Consider the following 24,898-nt stretch of genomic DNA (forward strand, 5'->3'; position numbering starts at 1 on the left):
AGAGCAGCACGGCCGGGTGGGGTTTGGTTTTAACTGAAGGGTCTTTAGCAGGACGGCTCTGCAGGGGGAACGGGGAGGGCGATGCGATCGGTCCGAGCTCAGCTGCACTTTCCCTGGGCACGAGGGCTTCACCAGCACCTCGTTGCTCCCCAAATCCTGCCCGACCCAAGCGTCCAAGCCCCGCTGAGAGCCAGGGCAGCCTTGACCCGAGTTTCCCTCTCCTGGCTGCCGTCACTGCCTCCCTTCTCCCCCCAGCAGCTGGGAGCAGATGAGGCCAAAGTCCTGGCAATCGCTGTTTTCCACTGAGGGCTGATAAACCGCGTGGGCAGAGAGCAGCAGCGCTCTCCACCCATCCCCACTTTGCGCCGGAGAGAGTCAATATTTAAACCCGAGTTTGTTTCCTGGGCAGACAGGGGAGCGCTGGGGCTGTAGGTGGGAGAAATCCCCGGCTCCATCCCAGGCTCTGGACCCAAACCTCCTGCTACACCCCTTCGTTTGTTCTCCCGACCCCAGGTGTCACCCCGGATCACCTCTCCCGCGGGAGCAGGGCCCCGTCCCCATCAGCTGTGCTACACGAGCACCAGCTGCAGGGCCAAGCACCCGCTAACGGGGCAGCGATTTAAGGGAGAGGGGTGCCCAGCCAGAGTTTGGGTGCTCTCCTTGTCTGCTTCTGCTACAGCTGCTGTCCCTATGGTGGGACACTGCAAATGAAGCATGGGACAAGAAGAACCAGGGTTAGAAACAGGAGGTAAGGAAATATTTAATCATCCTATGAATGGCAGCCCCTGCTTCAAGGTAAGGCAGTGCACTGAAATCTCTGAAACCTGGTTTTCATTTAAATTGACCAAAAACCTATATTCAAGTGTTGTGTTTCCAGCAAACCTCATGGGTCCCAGTGAAATGGGCAGAAATTGCTGGCAGGATGCTTGCTCTGGTGCAGATTTAGGTAAATTCCTTAGGTAAATTCCTTAAAGGAAAGGAAATGGCACTTTTCATTGCGGTGGCTGCCGCCAGGCTGTACACAAGGCGTAGGAGGCTTTACAGGCATGTGACCAGCAGAAGGTGGCCTTAATTTTGAGGGTAAAGGCGTACGTTCCTGAGCAGGCGTTGTGTGAGCTGGGAGATGCAATGCCCGGTGTTGGGGTAGGCAAGAAACCAGTTAACGCACTAAAAGGCAGGCGGGTAAGGACCCTGGGAGCCGTGCAGGGGAGGACGGAGTGGCTGAGCCCACCCGATGGCCTCAGCGGGTCTGACAGCAGCAAAAGGTCTCCACCATCCCTTCCAGAATTGCTCAGGGTCAATTTTAACTCCAAACATCTATTTTTCTGTATGCTGTTTCAAGCAGCCAAGCCCATTGCTGCCTCCACCCTCGCTCCAGGTGCTCCCAGTTTGCTCAGCCTAAACCTCCTGATCTTTCATGGAGGTGAGGAAGACCAGAGGGAATCTGAGTTTGCAACTGCTGGTTTAGCCCTGGCTTTGGGGAAGAAACCAAAGGAAATGCCCGTGTTAAACTGAAACCTTCCCTGAGTGAGGGAGCCTGGTATGCAGAAAAAAAATAACACTTTTTTAAAAAAGAAACACCCGAGAGTTGTTGTTTTATAGCTGTATTTTGGAGCACAATTAAATCCTCTTTGAAGTAACCTCTGGTGTTAGGGAACAGGGCCATGCATTATTTAACTTTTGTGACTGTAACATAAACTGTACCGGAGGAAGGGAGGACAGACAGGACTGACTTCATGACACCAAAGGGAGCTGGGTGGGAACCACCAGTCCCAGCGTGTACCAGTGCTGTCCCGCAGGCCCTGGCTGGGAGGTGTGGATCAAACCCATCCGACGGAGGAAAACCCCTGTGCGATGGCAGGCTGGGGTCCCCAGAGGACCACGATGGGATGTGACCCCAGCTGCTGCTGCAGCAACACATGGGAACCTGCTCAAGGACCCCAAAACCCCTTCCCAGGGAGCGCAGCAACACCTCTGTGCAAAAGACTGCTTCGTGGGGGAACCAAAACGGGGGAAATCTGCCTGGCTGCTCTGACAGCACAGGCTGGTGCAAAAAAACTCTTGTCTGGGGAGCTGAGGAGGAATCCTGCCCTGCTACCACCGGTGAGCTCTGCTATGCAAGGGCCAGCCGTGCTCCCACGGGCATGAGGAGCCCCTGACCCTGACACCTCGCAAGCTTTTGGCCAGCTCAAGGTTTACTCCTGTATTCCAGCCAGCAACGGACCGAGTGCCCCTCCTGCAAGGTGAACCCTTCAGCACATAGCTGTTAGCAGGACACTGCCACGCGGCAGCCCAGCACCACAACACGTGGCTCTGTGTTCATCGGTGAAGCAGCGATGCTCTGGTTTGGCAGGAGCCCGGTGGGGCTCGTGGTCCTGCCGGCTGGGAGACACCCATGCGACGCAGTCATGCCGGTACAGAGACACGCTGCACCCAAGCACGGGCCGGTCCAACCCAGGACCCACCTCCCCTGAGAAATGCGTCCAGGCTGCCTGCCCAGGTGACGCCCAGCAGCTCTGCCGGGTGTATTCTAAATACAGCCCATCCCGCTGCAAAAACCCTTCCCAAAGCTGTTGCCTCCGCAGCGCACACCCCTCCCCAAGCGCTCTCTCTGTGTCCACGTCCCAACGCTGCCCTGGAGCTGAGCTCTTTGGGACTGCGCTGCTCTTTGTAGTGGGACTCTGTTTCCCTTGTCTGTTCTGATGCTATAATTTCCCTTTCACGCCCATGGGAGGTGGTGTGCTCCCTAGTGTTCAGGCACCCTCAAAACCTTAAATATGGGTCACGGGGTTGATCTCGCCCAGGATGAGCTACCTGCTGCACAATCGTTTGCCCTCTCCAGAAGAGATGAGACGGGAGGCCGGTCAGCTGGCGCAGCCTTCCCAGCCAGGCGACCTTGGATCTCTTGCTGCTTCTCAGCTCACACAGAACAAAGCAGTCTTTTGTCCCCGCATCTTGGGGCTGGCTCATTTAGTACCTGGGCATTTTCTGGTGTCCCAGACTTCCTCAGTGACTCCAGAGCTACAGCCTGGACCAAAGAGACAAGACAACTCCCTCCTGCTCTCTCTGCTTCACGTCCCGGTTGAAACAGCCACGAGGATGGGACTTTGGTCCAACTGGAGCCTGAAGCCAGATCTCCAGAAGCCAACTTGTTGCTGGCCTTCCTGGAGAGGAGGTGTCTTGGTCTGGCACCACAGACTTTGGATCGAAAAGAAAAAATATACATATATTGAAACAAGTTTAGGGTTTCTTGAGGAGTCCAAGTTCATCACCTCTCCCTGCCAAGGAGTCAGTCGCTGGGGAAGCAGGCGGCTGGCATGGGCGCCCTGCGGAAAAGCAGGCTGGAGCCGCGGAACAGCTGCCCCTGAGGAGGAGAGAGAGAGCACAGGGTCAGGGTAGCTGTGCTGAGACCCGGACGGGGAATTGCAGCTGGTTTAGCAGGGACGGATCGTGCCCGCTGCAAGGCCTGAGCACCCCAGGTTGCTACGGGGGAGAAAGTGGGGTTTCAGCCCTGTGGGTGCTGGAGTCAGGCCTTTCCCCCAGGGGTGACTGAGGGAGAGGGGCAGAGCCACCTTGCTTTGCTGTGTGCAACGCATTGGCTAAAAGTTTGCAGGCTGCAAGCTCAGGGCATGTAATGGGCAGACCAGTACTGCCATGCCTGGTACCAGCGCCAGAACTGGAGGGATGGAAATGGGTTACAGAGCACATTAAGGATGCGGCACAGGCACTTTTTGGGCAGCGCTGGAGACCTCGGGAAGGAACAGAGGGAGCTCAAAGCCCTGCGTGTGCCCTGCTCCCTCACCTGAGCACTGAGATACCTCCAGCAATGGATCCAGGATGTAAACGCGGGAGCGTAGGGAGGGAGGCCGGCGCGCAACCTGCATGGCAACAAGAAATAGCTGAGACGGTCTGTACAGATGTCACGTTATCCAGACAGGTAACACAAGAGCAGCAGTAAGTGAGGACACAGAAACGGTGTCTGCACTGGGCTGAAGGCCAAATGACCAGCTCGTTATTTACAATGCAACAGATCATGTAATTTAATTACCCTTGGAGCGTACAAACAAGGAGCGGTACCTGGATACGTTAAGAGCCCAGGACTATATGCCGTGTCTACACCTTCAAGAGCCAGCAGATATCAAGAAAACACTACACCAGCAGCTTGGATCCAGTCCCCTTCCCATAAGCACGAATGCAGAAGACTTCTTGCAGCAGTGGGATTGGGAAAGCAAGCTTGGTCCTGCTCCTGTCTGCACCCATCCCTGCATTAAGAGCTGTGCTTCCCCTCATGCCGCTCCCCGGAGCCAGCACAGTCCCTTTGATCCCTTATCCCTCCGGTCTAGTTCCAACCAGACCGCACCACCATGACTCTCCCTATTTCTCTCCACTTGAGCTTTTATGCTGCTCTTGTCTGTGCCCTCTGATCTAAAATTATAAGCAACCTGGGACAGGAAATGAGCCAGCTCCGCAAGGTGCCATACAGTTTACGGTTCTGTATGAAAGCTTTACGATCGTTAACAGAGGATTCGGACAACAAGGGGCTGGAAGAAAGGAAGGGAAAGCCTTAGATCTCTATGTGACAGACATACCCACAGTTGTTCACCGCCACGAGATCTCCCACGAGAAGGAATGGGTACGTCAGCATGCTCACAGCGATCTGAAAGCATAGAAAACCGGTAGCCTCTCTAATGTTCATCATGTCAAAAAAACTAGTTCCAGCTTTTGCATGTTAGCAAAGTTATTCTCGTCTTTGGATATAAAGTACAGACCAGCCTTTTCCCCCAGGCCATGAGCTCTCACCCCACAGATGCCGGGAAGAGGACAAATGATGTGGCAGTTGCCTACGTACCCCCATCACAAATTTTGTGTAGCTCCGGATCACCGATGCCTGGCTGAACTGGAAGGAGAAACCAAAGGGATTATGGAGGAGGTGGATGGCACCAGGCTGTCACTGTCACTACATGACATCCCTCTGAGCCCGAGATGATGGGTGTGGGGCAGGGGAAGGAGGCAGAAAGCAACGGTAACCACACCACATCCCAGCTGAGAATGAGGGAAAACATTTGCTACCAACCCTGATCCCCCAAACTGCAGCTGAAACGTAGCCCTGAGCAGGCACGGCATCTTTAGCACTTTTACGGTGTTTTATCCAAAGCCCAGTGCCTGTCTGTATTAAATTAGCTGTTAACCTCCCATTAACTCCTCCCAGCTGCAGGTGGTTGGTACGGGCCCCCCAAACCCTCCATCGGGCGCTTCCACTCACGTTATCGTCCACCGCGTAGGTGTTGATGAAGTGAGCCAAGAGGTTGCAGCACCAGAGGAAGATGACGTCTCCCAGGATGTGAGGGACTAAACCGCTGCAACGGCACAGAGGGACATGAGGTGCGGGAGGGTCCCCGTGCCGCCTTCCAGGGTGCCCAGCCCTCCCTCGCTCCCTCCACCAGCACAGAGGAACCCCATTCCCCCAAAATGCATCTTCACTTTGAGAGGAACTGAAGGGAAAAGGGAAGATTTCAGGGAAGAGCTCTCTCGGCCTTCAAACGTGGTCCTATGTGTGCTGCCAGCTGCTCTGGACAGGGGATGCTCTGGAGTAGGAAGTTTGGGATCTGTTGTTTGGGCAGGACTCAGCCAAGTCCCCTTTTTCTACCCCAAATCCCTTCTTGGCCCAACTCCTGCTCTGAAACCCAGGCAAGACAGAGATGAAGCGGGTTTCCATTAAGCTCATTTTGCAGATGCTGTTCCGGATGCAGAATGAGAAGTTCATCTCTTTGTGGAATCTCCCTCCTTTTAGAAATTAAAGTGAGGGGGATTGCTCCTGCAAAACCTGCTCTACTGCAAAGTGGGATTAACTGGGGGCAGCACTCCAGTCCTTGATTTTTTTCCCATCCCTGCTGCCACCTGAGAGCACAGGAACACGGGGTGATGTGCTGCTTTGGCTTACAGCTCTCATCGACATGCGGGCCGGAGCTCCCAGCAGCACGAGCACCCCCAGCTTCTGCAGCTAATGGCACTCAAGCATTAACAAAGCATCTCAGAAGGTTCCTCCAGTTTGTCAGAGCTCCTGCAGCATCTGTTGCACCAGCGCAGGCATCGAGCGCAGGGCCTCCTGCTTTAGCTGTGCAGTTGTTCCACTACAAAAGGATCCAGGTGTGTTTTAAACCTGCCTGTTTCACCAGCAGATGTGTTCAGATAGTTCTGAAAATGAGCCTGCTGAGAGCCACACGAGCATTTGCTGGGCTGGAAAGAGCCCCCTCCAAGCACAGCAGTCCGAGCCATTGATTTCTTCCCAAACACCACGCTGCCCTTCAGAGAAGGGGACCAGTTTTGTTTCCTGCCGTGGTCGCTGCAGCAGCAGAACGGCAATGAGGACTGCATGCTCTGATCCAGCCTGCTTCGCTTGCTTGGTGTTAGGGTTTATGCTTTTTGGAGACAACCTGTGTATTGTCACGGCCCTGGCAGCTCTGGAGATGCAGCCGAGGTCTCAGAGGCTAGGCACAGCAGTCATCTTCAATAGAAGATCTGCTGGCTTAAAAGATGTGATACATGAGAGCAACGGACAGGACAAAGAAATCAAAGCTCTCTGGTCCCAAAGAGATGGTCTGCTTTCCATTTAGCATTCAGCCTTTGTAAAAAAAATCCTTTTTCTAACTCAAAGTCAAGTCTGAAGCAGACTCCTGAGCTGCTGCAGATACAACAGGAGCTTAATAAAGTCCAGACACAGAGGGCTGGTCCAGGACTGGGCCACGGCAGCCATGTAAGTAAAACCTCACCCATCTGTTGATAGGAGAATGGGATCGTTTGTTCCATTTGCAGTAAGGATCCCATCCTTCCCTCTCCTCCATCATCAAAGTAATGACGGATGCTGGGCCTGAGTCTATGGGATGACTGGAGACCAGGGGTCTGAGCGAGCTGCAGAAAGGGACTATAAAAACCTAATTCATTTGTGCTACAACTCTCACGCCTGGTGAGATGTCCAAGGAGATCTGGACTAGGAATATTTTTAGAAGATGACGAGTCATTAAAAGCTGAAACAGCAGCAGGCAGATGAGGAAGCCTGCATGATGTACAGTGACTGGTGAGAAACCCCAGTGCTGGGGAGCTGGGACAAGCCATCTTCGAGCTGACCATGCGCAGCAGTTTCGGAGCCCCAGGAGCATCTTTCTGGCCTGCTGGCAGGCAGGAGGCTGCTGCAGATACGAGGGGCAGTGAGATAAGTCCATCCCCTGAAAAGTCTTTATCTCTAGCCAGGCATCCAGAGTGAGCATGTGCCGCTGTTACAGCTCCATAGAGGTTGTAAGGCCATGAGAAACAAGTGCACTGCGATGATTTTAAGGGAGTGGATGTGTTTGGATTGCATTAGGAGGGCTGAGAGCAGAAAAGCAGCCGTTTGGCCCTACAGATGCAGTTTGCGTTCCCCTCACAGCAGTGTGATTTCCTAGCGGGGCTGTAGAGCACGTATAACTTCAGAGCCCTCCTGAGACATTTTGGGTTGTGTTAAAGCCTTTCCTGTGAACTATTAAGTTTAATTAGGCTACCAACAGTGTTTATTTTATGTGGAGGAAGGGAATGCGGCAGCTCCTTTCACGTTATTTCCTCAGGAGGTGGAGGAGAGGGAGGGCAATGTGCTCCAGCCATGCCCCACACACAGGGAACATCCCAGAGGAACCTGTATTTAATGGAGGTGATTTGGGGCTGCACAGCTCAGAAGAGAAGCTGTGAGCTGCAAAAGGAAAATACAGCGACATTCAGTTGATGGGGTCTCTGCAGACCCCTGGCCCTTTCGCCCTCGGGAAGGACAGGGTGAGACCCCCTGCGACTGCTTGCCTCTTCCTGCCGCATTCATGTTTCATCTGGAGGCCCAAATTTTGTGATTGCAGAGCCAAAGGCATCAGGCCTGAAAACCCCTCCTGAAATTTCGGAGCTGCCTTTACTATTATTGACATAATAAAGTGAGTTATCTCCCCACCGGGAGCAGAGGCAGCAGGTGGTTCTGCTTTTATATAGATGTGGAAAAAAAAGGCAAGAAGCATTAATTAAGGGTTCAAGCAAAAAGGTGTCCAGTAGACTTCGATTTCAGCAACGCCATCAATTTGCTATGCTTCATAAGCGGCTGGAGGCACCTTTCAGCTCCTTCTGGTCCGGGCAGCATCACGCTCCTGTCATACAGGCAGACCTGCTGCCAGCACAAGCCACCTGCTCATTACAAGCACCCCTGGTGCTCTTCAGAGGAATGTGCTTCTTATCCAGGCCCTGGCTTTTATTTCAACAAGGAGTCTTATTGTTGCACTTGATCTTGGTGCCTGTTGCACAAACAAATGCTTTAAATGCCCCTTCTCTGAAACACAAAGAAGCACCAAGGGACAAAGGTAAGAAAAAATACAAGGTTTTCCCTGGGCTCTGAAGGTTTGATTGAAGATAAAGATCTGGGGCAAACTTAATGGTCAAACTGGAGTGCTGTCAAAGGCACAGATTTGATCTGTGCTCACGGGAGTGATGTGAGAGTCCCTCAGTCAGACAAGGTTTCAGCTGGGGGGAGCTCAGCACGACTCCTTTAACTGAGGTTAGCAGAGCAGCCAGAAGAGCCACCGGTGCCACCAGACTACGGGACAAAGTATTTAAACAACAACTCACGTACACAAAGAATCCCAGGATCCCTTCTTCCTTAAATATCCTGCCGATGGCGCTGAACACACCGCTGCCAAGAAAGGAAAAGAGCTGTAACCGTGCAGAGGTTGCTCTGTCCTGCGCAGCTTCACATGCGCTCTGCAGCCACCAGCCATAGCAACGTCCTCCCCAGCCATCGTGTCAGCAATGCCGCAGGCAGCTCTGTTCTGCTGCTTCTCCTCAACCCATGAAGGAGCGTTGTGTCTGCACTCTACCAGTCTGCAATAACGCCTGGGACAACGCTCCACTTGCTGACAACTGTTTAAATGCTGAAGCTAGAAGAGCTCTGCTTGGCTTTGTGTGAGCAGACATGCAGACCGCAACCACAGCACGTAATATGCTTTGATTAGGCTGATTCTCAACCAAAGAACCCTGTCCTGCCTCTGGGAGCTCGCGCTGGCAGTCGTGGGTTAGCTGCAATCCTGTCTAACACACCTTCAGATGGCTGCAAGTGCAGTTTTGCTGTGCAGAGAGGTAGATACTACTGATAAAAGCTTGGAAAAATCTTGCAGGCTAGCAGGGTTGCAGCAATGCTTTGTATTATCTACTCCGCCTCCCTGCTGACTTCCCTTTCTGTTAACACCTAAAGCAAAAAGGCCGGAGACTCCCTGTGTGATCAGCAAGGTGCGTTACAGCCACCAAAACCCCCATGGGCACAAGGCAGAACAGAGGCACGCCAGGGACGGAGCCCAGCCTTCCCCTGTCCCTTCACCCCACAGTCACCCACCCTCCAACCAGGACTCAGATTCACTTTTTGGTCTCCCAAACCTCCTGGCTTGCCATATCCATGGCATGGCTTGCATGGGAGCGTCTGGCATGGCTGACTCCAGGACTCATGCTTCTGTGTGCCCAAACCCTTCCAGGCTGCAGCTACTCACCTGTATTTGACTTCCCGGCCTACAAACTGGACCATGCAGCGCATAGAGATCACTACAAGGAAAGAAAAACAGGGCTGACAAAGAAACAAATCCAGTTTGGGATGCAATGGATGTGAAGGAAAATGCAACCTGACCCTTCTGCCCTCCCTTCCCTCAACTCGCATCACCTCCAGCAGCTCTCAGCGGTCCTCATTGCCACAAGGCTCACGAGAAACCGGTGCCCTCCCCTAGTCTGTAAGTGATGGGAAGGATTTCTGGCCCTAAGCCCAACGGGACCTCTAGGACAAGCTCTTGGATGAAGAGAGCACCTCACCACTCAGCTGGGTTAGTCCCTGAAGGCCAACCCAAGCGTCAGCCTAAGCAACCACTCAGACCTGCATCTGTTCTGCGGTTTCATACAAAGCCATCTCTGATAGAGAAGCGCATCGAATACACGGGGTTTTGGACTGTCCGGCGAGGGCTGCCAGGCAGAGGGACAGGACTCACCGTGCAGCGGATGTGAGACAACCCGGGACACGCACTGCATCATCATCTCGTGAGATGTCTGGGAAGGGGAGGAAAAAAACCACACCTGTATGAAAAGCTGTGCTGCTCCACCTGCACAGATCAGGCCCTTTCCCTTAGCGTACAGAAACCCATTTCGGGTCCCTCTTTTAAAATCTGTTGTTCATGGTAAACCCCTATTCCTACAAAATATTTCATGGCGGGACACGGAGTGGCTACTGAATACCATGGCCTTTTTACCCAGAGTTTCCCTCCCAGTAATTTCACCCACAGCCCACAGTTCAAGCTTCCTTTGCTCTCCAGGCGCATACCCAATGCGATCTCCCCGATCGCTCGTTAACGTGCAATATCCGCTTCTCACCTCTTTCACCACTTTCCTAAGGGAGGTCTTCACATCATCCTTGTTAGAAACGTGCTCCATGTCTTCCAGTGGAAAGGCCTGAGCAGAGAGAGAAGAAACATATGGTCAAAACTGATGGAGATGCTGACCCACAAACCCTCAATGTCTGAGGACAGGAGCAAACCACGAGCAGTTGTGCTTTAGATGGGAGGAGAAGAAAACCAGGCAAGAATGAACACAGGAGGAAGAAGGATGGAAGGCAAAACAGGGAAAGACAGGGGTCACAAAACTGCTTACAAAAGATAAAAGGCAAGTGGTTGTTCAAATTAAATTAAAATTGTTTAAAAAATAAATTCTAGGGATACGGGCTGTTCTGTCCTGAAGGACTATCCAAAGCCCTTAGGAGATGGAGAGGGATGGGCGCTTTATTCCTCCACGTGCAGTCATGTCTGGGTGCAGGCACGTGCAGTAGCACCGGCCGCCCCAGCAAGCTGATTTATGGAGAGAGAAGCCGACCTTTACCTTCTTCACGCTCCCCCTGGTGATGGTTGATAAAGTGCTTGAGATGAGGCGAGGAGTGAGACCACGGAAGAGGCCTCTTTTCCCATCCACTTCCACAATGTGTCTAGCTGGGTAAGAAAACACCAGGCTGCTGTCAGTCAGGAACCGGCTGACCCGCGGAGAGCATCCCAAACACCTCGGTGTTCAGCCGAAACGCCGCCGGAGCTCAGCACGGCAGCCGCTCTGCAGTCCCACCGTAAGTGATTTATTGTAACAGTCCTAAATAAATTTCATATAGGATGCAAAGAATCCTTACGTATTCCCTGTCGTATCTGTCTAATCTGGAAAGATAGCTCCAGTATCTTGGGCTACTTCTTGTCTTTTGATTGTTTTGCTCACCTGACAGGGCTACAAGGCAGTTTGGACTGAACCAGGGCAGGGAGGGATCACCTCATGTGTTGTGTGGTGTCACCTCCTCCCTCCGCCCCGGCGGGTCAGACTCGGGGTTAATATGGATCTCACAAACCCAGGTTCACTTGCTGTCCCACCACCTTCTCCCTGCAAACTTCCTCGGGTCTCTAGCCAAAAAACAAAAGCCGATGGATTCAATTTCCGCTGATACCACAAAGTGGACTACAACCCACTACGTGCTTGTGGGTGCCGACTGCTCCTCCCCCCATCTCTGCTGTCCCAAGGGAAGCCAGGAAGGCTCTGCACCCCTCCATCACCCAGTGCTGTAAATCTGTTTGGAAAATGCATCTTCCAAAGGGCAGCACCAGAGCATTTCCAGCCCCAGGTGTTCCAGGACGGGTCTGCAGCGCTTTCGTACTGCTCCTGTGCTGGGTCCCCCTGCCCCGCGGGTACTGCTGTCCAGTTTTGGGATCAACCCAGCTTGACTTTCAGGACCATGAGCTCTCCTTCCTCCCTGCAAACCCACCGTGAAAGCAACCCCCGAGGTCACAGGGTATTCACCCGCCTCTCCTATGCCGCTCCACCCGCAAAAAGAGAAGAATAGTTCTTTTTTTTCCTTCTAAACATATTACCTTCCCTTTTCTTGGTATTTCAGTCCCTTTAGGGCCCCATCTACAACACAAAGGAGCAGAGCAGGGGGGCCAAGTTATTGCAGGGCCGTTTTCTAGCAAAGAAAGGTGCTTTGCTATCTTTAACACACGCAAAACCCTCCACCAACAAACCTGCGCCACCTAAACCCCTGCCGCCCCCTCCGCTACAGTGCAAACCCAGAGCAACGTGCCACAGGAAGGGGATGCAGCACCAGCAGCGGGGCCACCACCTCCTTGTCACCAACAACAGGTAGGTAAAACTGACGGCTTTGCAACTAGTTATAGTGTTTTACGTCTCATTGCAGCCTCGGGATGATCCCAAGGATGCTGCCAGGGATGTGGGAGTGCCGCTGGAGGTCAGCTCGGTCTACCTGGCAGCTCCCAGCCCCGTTTTGGGGAAGGACATCGCGCTGGCAGGGATACGCTCGCTCACCGTAGGTGAAGAAGCCGGGCAGGTACAGGACTTTCCTTCCCAGCACATTTCTTCCAACGGTTGGAGGTAGTGGCTCATGTCCGACCTGCAAGATAAACCCGTGAGCAGGTCCCTGCCCCTGTCCCGGCATTCCCGAAGTCCCCGGGCCACGCGGCCTCAATCCCGGCATCCGTGAGCTGCCAAAAGGCCACGTCCCCCCCAGGTACGTGGGAGTGCCATGACATGGGCAGTCCCTTTCCCATTATAGGGGTCCCTAGGGTACAGGGGGTCCTCATCCTTCCCATTTTATGGGGGTCCCTATCACAGAGGGGTTCTCAGGACACTGCAGGTCCTCACCCCCCCGCTATATAGGGGCTTCCCATCCCTCATTATATAGGAGTCCCCATTGCAGAGAGTATCCTCATCCCTCCCATTTTATAGGGGTCCCTGCTCTACAGGGTGTCCCCATCCCCTGTCATATGAGGGGGTCCTGATGCCCCTGCCATAAAAGAGTCCCCGCTCTATAGGGGTCCTCATCCCTCCATTACACAGGGTTTCCTATTCCCTGTTATATGGGGGGTCCCCATTGTAGAAGGTATCCTCATCCTCCTATCCTACAGACTTCCCCATTTTATAGCTGCCCTCATCCTCCCGGTTCTATAGGGACCCCCATGATACCGGCTGACCTCATCCCCTGTTATATACGGGGGCTCCCGTTGCATGGGGGCCCTTATTGCCTCCTTATATAGGGGTGCCCCCCCACTGTATAGGTGCCCCCCTTGTGTCCCCTGTTATAAAGCGGGGGGAGGAGCTGTATATATAGTGGTCCCCAGCGCACAGAGGTCTCCATAGGGGCACTCTATAGGGGTCTCCCTCCCTTCACTATACCCCGATCCCCCGTTATACGTGGGCTCCCGTTCTCCGCCCCACCCCCCCGGCGGCCCCGAACCTGGACGAGCAGCTTGACGTAGAGCAGCGGGTGGCTGGCGGCGGCGAGCCCCGCTCCCAGCACCACGAACAGCCCCTCCGCGCCCTCGGCCCGGGCTCCCCCCGGGGCCGGGGCCGCCGCCGCCGCCTCCCGCCCCGCGGCACCGCCAGGGGGCGCCCTCGCCGCCGGGGGCAGCGCCGCCATCGCCCCCCGCCGCCGCCGCCACTGCGCCTGCGCCGCCCGCAAGGCGTCCTGCGTCACCGCGCCGGGCGGAACTATTGAGTGACGAGAGGCGGGGGGGGGGGAGGAAGGGCGGGCGGAACCATTGCGGAAGGGGGGGAGGGAGGCACGGTGTGAGGGAGGGGACGGGGCGGCCATGGCGGGGCCGGGCAGCGGCCGGCGGCGGGGGCTGTGACGGGGAAAGCAGCGAGGCCGTGAGGGGCAGGGGGAGATGTGGCGTGCTGGGAACGTGCCCTGCGCTCCGCTTTCCCCAGGGCTCTCCTCAGGGGGGACTCTGACGCTAGCGAGCCCCTCGGCCGCTCCTTCCCTCTTCGCAGCAGGTCCCTTCCAGCCCGGTGGCCGCCCCTGCCAGCAGCGGGACCGCTCCTGCCCCCGAAATCGGGAATAAACCTCTTAACACCAATGTCGCATTAAGCAGCAGGCGTTCTCTTTATTGCGGCGCGGGATGCGCGGGGGGTAGTTCCACCTGACGTGCGTGACGTAGGTTTCATCGGTCAAAGCTTACATCCCCCCCGTTACGTACGTACGCGATGGATTTCCCGGAATTACTATCCACGTTCATTGTTCCCTGGGATGAATTATCATAGTTACATAGTCTTTACACACGCGGCCCGAGTCTCCGAGGGCTTCCATGAGAGGTCTTCGCTGGTCCCTGGTGGTTCCTAGTGGTTGAATGGAAGACGCTCTCATGGAAGCGGTGTCTCGTAGCGTTCTTTTCATGAAGTCTTTTCTTCCAGATGTGGTCTTTTGTCTTCCCAGGTTCCTTGTCTTGGTGTCAATGGGTCTATCCGCTCTCCCCCAGGAGATGCCAGTCACAGCTGGGAAGCCGCATCCTCGGGTGGGTTCTTGTCTGAGGCCCCCGGTAACACCCAGACCCAGACGCAGCCCGCGAGGGCGCCCGGGCCCCGGCGCGCGGTGGGACCCCAGGGGCTCCCAGCAGACGGGTACCTGCAGCGGCCTGGGCCCCCGGCCCCACTCGCGCCGTCCCCGCTGCTGCCGGCTGGGCTGTGCCACCAGTTTGAGGCACGCAGCAGGGTCCCCCCCGAGCTGAACATATTCCCAGTGTTTTCTCAGCGTTTCTCCCACTTGCAACCTGCCGTGCTTCCTCTTTCCTTTTGAGGCCAACCCAGAGACAAGCTCTCCTACCGCAGTAAGGACAGCAGATGGTCTTCGCCTTGCAAATCCTCCTCCCCAAACAGCATCGTGGGTCCCCGAAACACCTCGAAGCAGAGAGGGGGAGAGAAGGAGGGAGCCGCAGCCATCAACACCTGCCCCTGTAGCTCCTTTACGCCTGGGACCCGCTCCCAGCCGGTGCAGCCAGTGCCATGGAGGGAGAGGCCGATAATCAGCGGAGTGTGTTGAGCCTGATGGCTGTGTTTGAAGAGCACTGGTAAGGAGGGAGCGTCCCAGGCGCTGTGGGTGCGTTAGGGCTCCATGGGGCATGGGTTTGGATGGAAGAAACACGCTGTGGAGGTGGTTTGGAGGCTGTGGAGAAGCTGACTAGGCAATTTGCTATTCTTTAGCACTCGGATCTGCCCCGGTGTCTTCCTCCTGCTGCAGGGTCATGGAGAGAAGTCTGAAAACCTCAGTGGGATGTGACCGAGTTTGCTGGAGGTTTCTGTGCCTGGCTCAGGGTTAGGTTGTGGCATGCTTGTTCCCTCCATGCTCAGCACCTTTGCAATCGGTCTGGCTGGTGAATGCTTCTTCCCCTGCTGCTGGGGAAAAGGAGTGTAGTTTGCAAATACGTAGGCAGGAGTCTTCACTGGGAATTAACTGCTTGCGCATTTGGGATGATCTGAGCCTCAGGCACCAGCCTCAGACTATCCAGTTTGCAGCAATGTGGCTCCAAGGAAAGGGAAGAGAAAGAATCGTGTTCAGGGGGAGAGCAAGTTCCTTTAGGGCTGCATGGCAGCCCCATAAAACAGCACCTTCACTTGGAGCGTGAGCTGGGACCCGCAGACAGCGTGTGCCAGGGTCGGAGCGAGGGGATCTGCCTTGCCCCTGGTGTAGAAGTTATTCTGAGGTTTGGGGTGAGTCATCGTTGTGATCCGTGCCTCAGTTTCCCCATCTGTTGCACTGGGATACCCACTCTTGCCTTTCCTTGTATCAGTGAGGTGCTCTCAGTGAGCCTTCATGAGGCTGGGTGGTTGGGCAGGTGAGTTTTGCAGCACTTCCTAAAGATGGTCAGGCACAAGATTTCCTTCTGCTCCAGGAGCTTCGCCTGCATCTCCGCTGCGTGCTTTGCTCTGGGCTTTGGGCTCTGGATGGCTCCAGAGCAGCGTGGTTGTCCCCATGATCCCACAGTTGAAATTTGGCCTGTGATGTTGTTGCGTTGGAACCGTTTGCGGCGTTTGATCTGCCTCCATTTCGCTGCTGCAGTGTGTTTGTTGTTTATTGTGAAGCGTGACTTTGACTTAGAGGAAATAAAAGTAACTTAACGACTTTTGGAGGAAGCTGGGGGACCTGGAAACAAGTTTTCTGGAACAGAAAACAGTTTAGCCCAAGTCAGCACAAATAGAAAGAGAGAAGTTCCCTGTTGGATCTCGGCAGTGGGTTTAGGCTGGCACAGGTCTGGGAGGCACCGGGAGGGACAGACAAAGCCTCTCTGTCACGTGAAGGGTTGCGCCAGCCCCCACGGACAGGAGGGGATGTTTGCATGGCTGTGGATGCACTCCTGAGCTCACAGACGTGCTTATCAGTGTGGGGATGGACCCATCATCCTCTTCAGATCAGTGTCTGCCACTCAAGTCATCTCCTGTCCTCAACTTCACCATTTTATGTCCAGTTCCATCCCAGTTTTCCCCTCCTCCTCATCCCACTCCTGTCTACAGGCCACCAGTATATGTCTTTCCAGTTTCTGCCCAGCACAGTTTACCACAGGGATCAGCTCTCAGATGACACACAACTTGCTGTCATCTTCACGGCCTGTGCCCTGTGTGGCTTCTCCCTGATGCATACTCTGGACCTGTTTCCCTTGTCTTTGCCAGAAAAGGGAAGAGAGAAAACCACAAAAAAACTATGCCTCTGCAAAACCACCTACACAAGCCCTCCTCTTGGCTGACACCTCTTGGCTATTTGGCTTCTAAAGCCTCATTGCCCAAGGCCGCTGGCTCCCTGCTTTGGCTCCACGGTGGCAGCAGGCAGAAAGCCAAAGCCGTACCAATGTCGCAAAGGGCAGGGCTATGCTTTGCGAAATAAATGGCTGTGGGTGGGATAAAGGGCAGAGTTGTGCTTTTCTAGAGCAGGATGGGGACTGACTGCATCAGCAGGAGGCACTGGGAGAAAGGCTGGATCCTGGCCCCCTTGGGGGATGTATGGGCTTTCAGACCCTGGTTTGTATCAGTAGGGTTGTAGCAGAGCAAAGCAGCATCAGCACTGGGGGGCTGCTGTGTCTTACCACCTTCGCTCCAGGATGGTGGCTTTAACCTGAGCCTGGGAGCTGGGTGGCCCGCGCTGTGCTGGGGGAATGGGTGAGCTGATCATACTGATTCCTCCGTGGCAGGGCCAGCAAACTTGCCTGGAGGGACAAGCAGACTCCGCACAGCCAGACTACTGCAACCAGCCAGCCCCAACAGCTTCCAGCATCCCCTGCCAGCCAGAGCCTCTCCCAGATGGCTGCCAGGCACCAAGCAAAGCAAGAAAATGAGGAGGAGGAGGAGCAGCAGGGTCAGCGGGGGCTCAGCTTCAAATGCTTCCGTTCTTTCCGACACAAAATCAGAGAGGACAACTGGAGGAGGCAGCAGGACCCAGGCCTCGAGCCTGGCAGCAAGGTAAGCTCTGGAGGCGGCTCAGGCGAGGCTGGCAAGTGCCCACGCTCAGGCAGGGAGTCGCGTGGGCTGGATCTGAGCTGAGGTCTTTGCTGGACCTGAGCAAGTCCCTGCCCTGCAAGGGCCGGTGCGTGGGGTGACAGAGAAGTGGCACCTTCCCTGATGCTTCAGGCACAAATTTCCCATAGTCAGATAGATCCAAGCAGACCTTGTCTCTTCCAGCTCTGATATAACTATGCCGTGGGGGTCAGAAGCGCAGGTGGGCCCAGCCAGGTCCATCCCAGGGCATCTCCAGGGCTGTGCTGCCCTTTGACGACTGCAGGCACATTTCTGCAGGACTGCGTTCAATTCCAAGGTGCAATTGTAGACCATGGGTTAACCCACCCCACCCTGCCCCACTCCTCGGGGTCGCTAGCCCTGTATTGCTCCAGGAGAAACAGGCACAGAGAAAGGGGTAACCCAGGAGGACGTGAGCCAGGCTTCCTGACAGCCCCAAAACAGCTTTGTTTTCACCCTTGTTTTCACGGCATGTTTTGTAGAGGTCCTTCCCTTGCCCTTACACAGAGCGAGGTCCAGTTTGATGCTGGGCTGTGGTCTGTGAACACTGGGGAACAGAGCTTAATCCCCTCAGGCTGGTGGGAGTCGTGTCTCTGCCCATGAGACTGAGCCCTTCTCCCCATACAGGAACCAGAGGAAAAGAAAATCGCTCTGGAGCTGCTGGAGACGGAGCAGGCTTACGTCAACCGCCTCCACCTTCTCGACCAGGTGAGCTGGGGAGCAGAGGGGCCCACGCAAGTCTGGGAAGCAATAGCCCTGCTGCTGTCTGCCCCCACCAGCACAGCTTGGCCACCCCATGCTGACAAACCAGGCAGGACCACGACGCAGCTCCACACTCACCAATTTTCGTGTGCTCCTCGGCAGGGCTTGGACCCTGTGGCAGTGCCTGGGCTCAGTTCAGGGCATGCACAGGCCAGGGACTGTTTACTGGAGATTTTGGAGAGAATGAAGCTGTACAGATGAGAGCCACGCTGGGCTGCTGGTCTTCAAGGCCGGAGAATGGGTCTGGCCTTTGCCCTTCCTACACCCCACACCTCCAGGGAGCACCTTTGTCCCAGCAAAGCCTTCCGTCCCCCCTGCTTCTCTCCTGGGGCCTGGGATTTCCCTCCTGCACAGAGTCAGGCCTTTTCACTGGTTGATGTGCCAGTCTCAGAGAGGGAATGGGATCCTCAAGCCTCTTCCTGACCCTCTTTATTCACCCCTTCTTTCTTCCAGATATTCTATACAGAGCTGATGAAAGAAGCCAAAAATGGGAAGACAGTCCCAGAGGAGGTGGTGAAAATGATCTTCTCCAACATCTCCTCCATCTACCAGTTCCACGCCAAGTTCTTCCTGCCAGAGCTGCAGAAGCGCATGGAGGACTGGTGAGCTGCAGGAGGGGAAGGCAGGGCGCCTGGGTTGCTTTGCCAGAATGGGGGAGCAGTGGTGGATTTGGTCTCCCAACAGGACCAGGGAGCACAGTCTGTTTTGCTCTGAATGTCTTTGTGCTGGAAAGCACTTCCTTAAAACACTCCAGCCCGCATCAGGGTATTTCTGAAAAGGGGGGTGACATCTCAGGTGGTGTAGGGGTGTGCCCAGGCATGAACGGCCCAGGCTGGCTGCAAGCTGGGCACATTCCTGTTCTGGAGAGCAGGAAGCTGTATGGGGACGTAGCAGGTCACAGCAGTAAAAACCTCTGTCCCCCACCATGCACGAGCCACCCCTTCGCTTTATCCCTCGCTGTCTGTCTGCCTCACTGGACTGAGGAAGCTGCTGGCCTGCGGTTCCCTCCCACAGGAGCTGCAACCCGCGGATCGGGGATGTGATCCAGAAGCTTGCACCATTCCTGAAGATGTACGGTGAATACGTTAAAAACTTCGACAAGGCCGTGGAGCTCATCACCGTCTGGTCGGAGAAATCCCCGCCCTTCCAGGAGCTCATTGCTGACATCCAGGTAATGGGCCACAGCAGGGTGGGGGACCGCAGCAATGCTCCCCAAAATCTCCCTGAAAGGGAGAAGCAGCGGAGGGTGGGAGCTGCCGTGATCACTGGTTCTCTCTCCTCCCCAGAAGAGGAAGGTCTGCGCTAACCTAACGCTGCAGCACCACATGCTGGAACCTGTGCAGAGGATCCCGCGCTACGAACTCCTCCTGAAAGACTATGTCCGAAAACTACCGCCCGAGTCCCCAGACCGGGACGATGCAGAGAGTAAGGGCTCTGTCTGGCTCTCCCCGCTGTGGGGAGCAGCAGGGTGGGTTTGTAGGGGAAATAACAAACTCTGGTGTTGTACACGGACATCAGGATACCCGGATTCTCTCACCAGCTGCACTGTACCCTTGGATAAACCTCTCAGTCCGACCCTTTTCTAGCAGGGAGAGGGATTAATCTGCCCTTTCAGGGTCTATGGAGATCAGTGGGGAAGGTAGGTGGTGTTTCAGGATAAGGATGATCCCACCAGAGCATCCCCCAGGGAGACCTGCACTGACCGGGGGAGCTATCAGACCCCTACGGATCACAGCAGCTCCCAGTCCTGCTGGGATGGAGTGACAAACGAGCGGCTGGCTGTCCCCGCAGGACCCGACCGCGCCACGCTGCGCAGTCCAGCCGGACCCAGGCGCTTGCACAGCGTTCAGGGCCGTTCAGGCGGTGTCCAGGGGAGGGCAGCAGCCACCACACGCGTGTCCCCCGTGAGGGAAGGGACCCAGGGGTTTTCTCCCACAGCTCCCTAGCAAGTGTTTAACCTCCACCCTTTCTCTTCTCGTTGCAGAGGCCCTGGAGATGATTTTCATGGTGGCCAAGCACTCAAATGCAGCTATCGCCGAGATGGTGAGTGCCTGTCCCAGCTGGCAGTGCTTTGCGGCTCACGGCACAGCGATTTGCCAGATTTCGTCATGGCCTCGCTGCTGTGTGACTGAGTGGAGCACAGCCCTGCCCTGAATGGGACAGGAGCACTGGGGGTTCAGCAGAGGAGGTTAGACCCTGCTCTTGATGCCTGACCCCGTCACCCCAAACCTGGGGAAGTCATGTCTGCAACATCAGCCGTGATGTGACCGGCTGTTTCCAGGCTGGGAGCTGCTTCGAAGATCAGTCTGGGGTGAGAGAGCTGTGCCACCTCCCCTGGTACTCAGCAGCTGGCGTGGGAGGGGGGGATGGAGGGGACCCAGGGATGACAAGGTTGTGGCTGCTGAGCTCCCCACAGAAACAGATCCTTCTGCCTCCCCCAGGAACGGCTGCAGAACCTCTGGGCGGTCTATCAGCGGCTGGGCCTCGAGGACGACATTGTGGATCCCTCCAACGAGCTGATCAAGGAGGGGCCAGTCCAAAAAATCTCTGCCCGCAACAACAGCACATCGGAGAAGTACCTGTTCCTGGTGGGAGCTGGGATGTCCAGGGGAAGGGGCAGGGAGCAGATAGGATAGGAATGGGGAGAGGGGCAGCACACCCTGGCTGGGGTGTTGCTGGGTCATCTCCACACAGAGGGGACGAATGCAGAGCTGGGGGGTTTGAGCCACCCAGTGCAGGGCACCCTGTACAGGACGTGGTTGGGAACCTGCTCATCCCCTGGGCACGGCAGCCCTTGGCAGATGTCACGCTCCCAGAGCGCTTCACCTTTGCAGGGTGGGAGAGGGCTCGGGCAGCAGCAGTTGCTTTTTAGGCTGGATTCTTCCCAAGGAGCAGCTCAGCCCAGGGGGGTGAAGGACCCTAGATCCCAGGGAAGCCCCCAGCTCTGAGCAGACAGGCGCTGGGCTCCAACCAACCCTCTCCTCCTCCCCCCTGCCCAGTTCAACAACATGCTGCTGTACTGCGTGCCCAGGGTCATCCAGGTGGGTGCTGAGTTCCAGGTCCACCTCCGCATCGACGTGGACGGCATGAAGGTCAGACATGCACTTTGTCTTTGTGCTTCCCCCAAACCCTGGCTCCCCAAAAATGCACCCTGCTCTGGGGTGTATTGTGGCTGCTGGCCCGCACCTCCTCGGAAAGGAAGGAGGAGCTGGAGCCAGGGGTGGCTTTGTGGGTGAGGAGGACTGGTTGATATGCTCTAATCCTGTGAGATTGCAGTGCAGCCTCGTGCACGTAGGATTTGAGGGGCTGAAGGGCTTGTGCCCAAGGGAAATCCCTGTCCCCCACATCACAGAGGAAGGTCCCTGTGTGCTGGACGTGGGTTCAGCTGCTCCACATCCTTTCTTTGGTCTCTCTCAGGTGCGGGAGCTGAACGACACGCAATTCCCTCACACCTTCCTGGTCTCGGGAAAGCAGCGGACGCTGGAGCTGCAAGCCAGGTAAGGGGAAGGGTGACGGTCCCGCAGACCCTCGGGGAGGAGGGACAATGGCTTATCCATCTCCCTTTTTGTACCCAGGTCTGGGGAGGAGATGAACGCCTGGATCAAGGTACCACTGAGTGCTGGGAGCGGCAGCACGTCTCACTCACCTCAGCTGGATGCCCTGTGTCAGGGGCAGCCCCTCGGCTGCCCCTCCAGCCCCTCGGCTGCCCCTCCAGCCCTGCCTTCCCCTCTAGGCCTTCCAAGATGCCATTGACAGGAGGGAGAAGAGGAGTGAGACCTTTAAGACAGCAGTGCACGGGCTGGAGCTGGGCACCCCTGCGTTGAAGGTAACCCTCCTGCCCTCCCTCTGTCTTGCCTGTCTCCAGCACTCCCCTGTACGGAAGCTCAGGGAGAACCCACCTTGCTGTGCCTCAGTTTCCCTAGCTAAACAGAGCTGGGGGGGAGGCTGCAGGCAGGGAGAAGGGCTAAGGAGAGGGAGGGATGAGAGCAGAGGGGCTGGGACAACCTGGACCACAGCTAGCCAGCTAGACAGCGATGCCATCTCCCACCCCCAGACAGAGGAGCTGGGCCGCCGAGCCCCACAGTGGGTGCGGGACAACCTGGTGACCATGTGCATGCGCTGCAAGGAGCCCTTCAACGCCATCATACGCCGGAGACACCACTGTCGGGCTTGTGGATACGTGAGTCGCCCCTTCCGCCCTCTCTTCTCTCCGTCCTGGCCTGCTCGGGCAGCCGCTGGGCCAGGAGTGCACCTCTCCTACACCTTGTACCCCTTTCCCTGGGCTCAGGGCTGCTCCCGCCCCTCAGCTCCCCATGGAGTTGTCCCTGGGATCCCCCAGCCCTGCCCCAGTCTCACCGGTGTCCCTGTCTGGTGGCTGTAGGTGGTGTGCGCTCGCTGTTCTGACTACAAGGCCGAGCTGCAGTATGATGGGAACCGTCTGAACCGTGTGTGCCAGGAGTGTTACGTCTTCCTGACGGGCCACGTGGTGCTCGAGGACCGGGAGGGGAAGCACAAAGGCATCCTGGAGGTGAGCTCTGCCCCTCTCTGCCATCCTCCCCATGCCCTGCTCCTCTGTCCCTCTTGCTCTGAGCTCTGCCACACACCGTGGTCCCCACCCTCGCTGTCACAGCCCGGCCATGCGCCTGCAGCAGGGGGGTGGGAGTCACTCCCGCAGCAGTCAGAGGCTGCCTGCTAATTGGGAGGCTGGTGGATGTGCTAAGCCCTCTCCCTCCTGCTCTGAGCCTTCGGACCAGGCATCCAGGGTGCTCTCCACCACGGGATCTCAGCAGGACTCTTACAGCCAGGACTGCCCCTCGCCTGCCCCTGCTTTGGGGGAGTTTTGTGCAGCAGGCAGGGAATTCCCCAGGAAATTACCTTTGCTCAGTGCCCTTTCTGCCTTCTGCACAGGGTATTTAGGGAGTTGTTTGCTGTTTTTTTGGCAGAAAGGAGCTGCAGAGGTATCGGGCAGGAGTTTGCTGTGCAGTTCCCTGCAGCTGCTGGACAAGAACGGCAAGGGGGGCACGCGGGGCTGGTTCGTGATCCCGCAGGATGATCCCCTCGTGCTGTACATCTACGCAGCCCCCCAGGTAAGGCCGAGCTCGGCTCCATCTGCAAGGGACAGCCCAGCGTGCCCGTCCCATGCCTGCCACCGCTGTGTCCGCTCTTGGCAGGACGTCCGAGCACACACCTCCATCCCGCTGCTGGGCTACCAGGTGAGGGACCTGCCCCAGGGCGACTCCCGCCACCTCTTCCAGCTGGTGCAGTCCCGGCAGGTCTACACCTTCGTGGCCGACACTGAGGAGCTGAAGCGGCGCTGGATGAGGGCCATGGCGCGCTCCGCCGCGGGGATCACGCACCCGGAGGAGGGCGAGGATGTGGACTCCTGCGACGAAGCAGAATGAGGCCGTGCCCACCTCCTGGGCTGCCTGGTAGGTCAAACCTCCCCCTGCCCGTCCTGCTCGCAGCCAGCCTCAGGCAGCTCCTCCACCTCTCTGCGCTTTGGTTTTTCATCAGGAAAAGGGCAAGGCAGCGACATGTTCGCCACCGCACGGAGAAGCCGGCTCTTCCTCTCCCTCCTTGCTCTCCGCACTGGACAGAGACGATGGAGGTACCCAAGCCATGAAGTGGAGGGAGAGCCAGGGGTTTTTGGAGAGCCAGGGGGTTTTGGGGAGCCTGCGCCCCTGCAGCCAGCCCGGCCCCGGCCCCGGCCCGCTGTGCCGTGCCGCCGGCTGCCGCCCGAGGGCAGCAATGCCTCAGCCTTCCCCCGAGCCTGGCCCGGCGCTGGATGGTGCAGGGGAGATGCCCAATTTTGTGAAAGCATCTGTGGAATTGGGACTGCTGTGATAAATCCTACCTGCAACCCCCCTGTGCGGTCTAAGGAGCCTTTTTGGGGGGGTGTATTTTCCAGAGTGCCCCATGGGGTTGCCACCAGGGCCCCACATCTGTAACCAGCCCCGGTCCGACACCCTGCAGAGACCCAGCTTGTAGCTCACCCTCACCCGGCTCGGGGACTCTCGTGCTGGGTTTAGGATGTCCCTCTCCCAGCCTGTCACCGCTCCTGGCCTCCCACTGCTGCAGTCCCATGGTGTGGGGGTTCCCCTTAACCCCAGGTACCCCCAGCCTGCGTCGCGAAACCAGCCTGTGCTCCTGCCCATCCCAGAATTTCCCTGCACCCCATCCTGCCCACAAGCACCTTCCACCCTTGTACCTCTCTCGATCACCCGTTTCCTGGGGGGGAAACGCTCTGGGACAAATCCGAGTCCACATAGCTGGTGCTGCTGCGCTGGGGCAGGGCAGTGATGCTGAGGAGATGGGGCAATTCCCCTCTTCATCGTCAGCATAACGAGCACCCCTGGTCGCTTTGCCCAGCGCTGCAGGCTGCAGCCCCACGTTTCTCTCTCTTCATCCTCTTTAGCTCCCCAAAAATGTTGCCCAGGCAGAAGTTGCCCCTTCTGAGCCATGGGATGCGGGAGCCCACTGTCCCCAGCAGGCAGGGAAGGCTGTCCCTAGCAGGCAGGGATTTCTGCCTGCACCTGGATCACACAGCAGCTCCAGCCCAGCAGGCAGACGCACGGCAGCCTCGGGCAGGGCCCAGGGGTGTTACGGGCTAAACAGATCCATGGAGAGCGGGAAGGGAAGCGAGCTGGAGCCAGATGTTGCAAATGGGGACAACGCTCGGGGAGAGGATGGGGAGCAAAGATGAACCACAGCCGTCACCACTTGGGGGGCCTTGGGGAGCCAGGAAAAAGCTGTAAGCGTCATCCTCCTTCATCAGTCTGCCCAG

General features: G+C 56.6%; 2 protein-coding genes across 3 annotated transcripts; one reads left to right on the plus strand and one right to left on the minus strand.

Annotated features, from left to right (window-relative positions):
- Positions 1-3,133: 3,133 nt before the first annotated feature.
- MTCH1 (mitochondrial carrier 1) lies at positions 3,134-13,499 on the minus strand. Its single transcript, XM_009462480.2, has 12 exons — positions 13,310-13,499; positions 12,382-12,466; positions 10,909-11,015; positions 10,408-10,485; positions 10,029-10,086; positions 9,543-9,594; positions 8,636-8,695; positions 5,264-5,357; positions 4,850-4,897; positions 4,590-4,657; positions 3,803-3,878; positions 3,134-3,364 (listed from the first exon to the last, which is right to left on the minus strand). The coding sequence occupies exons 1-12, from the start codon at positions 13,490-13,492 to the stop codon at positions 3,290-3,292; spliced, it is 984 nt and encodes a 327-aa protein (XP_009460755.2). The 5' UTR covers positions 13,493-13,499; the 3' UTR covers positions 3,134-3,289.
- A 452-nt stretch (positions 13,500-13,951) lies between these two features.
- On the plus strand, positions 13,952-23,953 carry FGD2 (FYVE, RhoGEF and PH domain containing 2). Of its 2 annotated transcripts, none has more exons than XM_087761975.1 (17): positions 13,952-14,918; positions 17,031-17,298; positions 17,980-18,060; positions 18,568-18,716; positions 19,129-19,285; positions 19,401-19,539; positions 20,099-20,157; positions 20,556-20,702; positions 21,114-21,206; positions 21,532-21,611; positions 21,690-21,720; positions 21,848-21,940; positions 22,169-22,294; positions 22,496-22,642; positions 23,058-23,201; positions 23,286-23,543; positions 23,629-23,953. In XM_087761975.1, exons 1-16 carry the CDS (start codon positions 14,854-14,856, stop codon positions 23,514-23,516), a joined length of 2,010 nt encoding a protein of 669 aa, XP_087618101.1. In that variant the 5' UTR covers positions 13,952-14,853; the 3' UTR covers positions 23,517-23,543; positions 23,629-23,953. The 2 variants fall into 2 exon arrangements, with proteins under 2 accessions (XP_087618101.1, XP_087618102.1); XM_087761976.1 differs by having other exon boundaries at positions 23,370-23,543.
- Positions 23,954-24,898: the final 945 nt, after the last annotated feature.

The sequence above is a fragment of the Nipponia nippon genome, unplaced genomic scaffold (assembly GCF_047370975.1).
Source record: "Nipponia nippon isolate SJK-2023a ecotype South Korea unplaced genomic scaffold, ASM4737097v1 scaffold_25, whole genome shotgun sequence".
In the NCBI taxonomy this organism is placed as follows: domain Eukaryota; kingdom Metazoa; phylum Chordata; class Aves; order Pelecaniformes; family Threskiornithidae; genus Nipponia; species Nipponia nippon.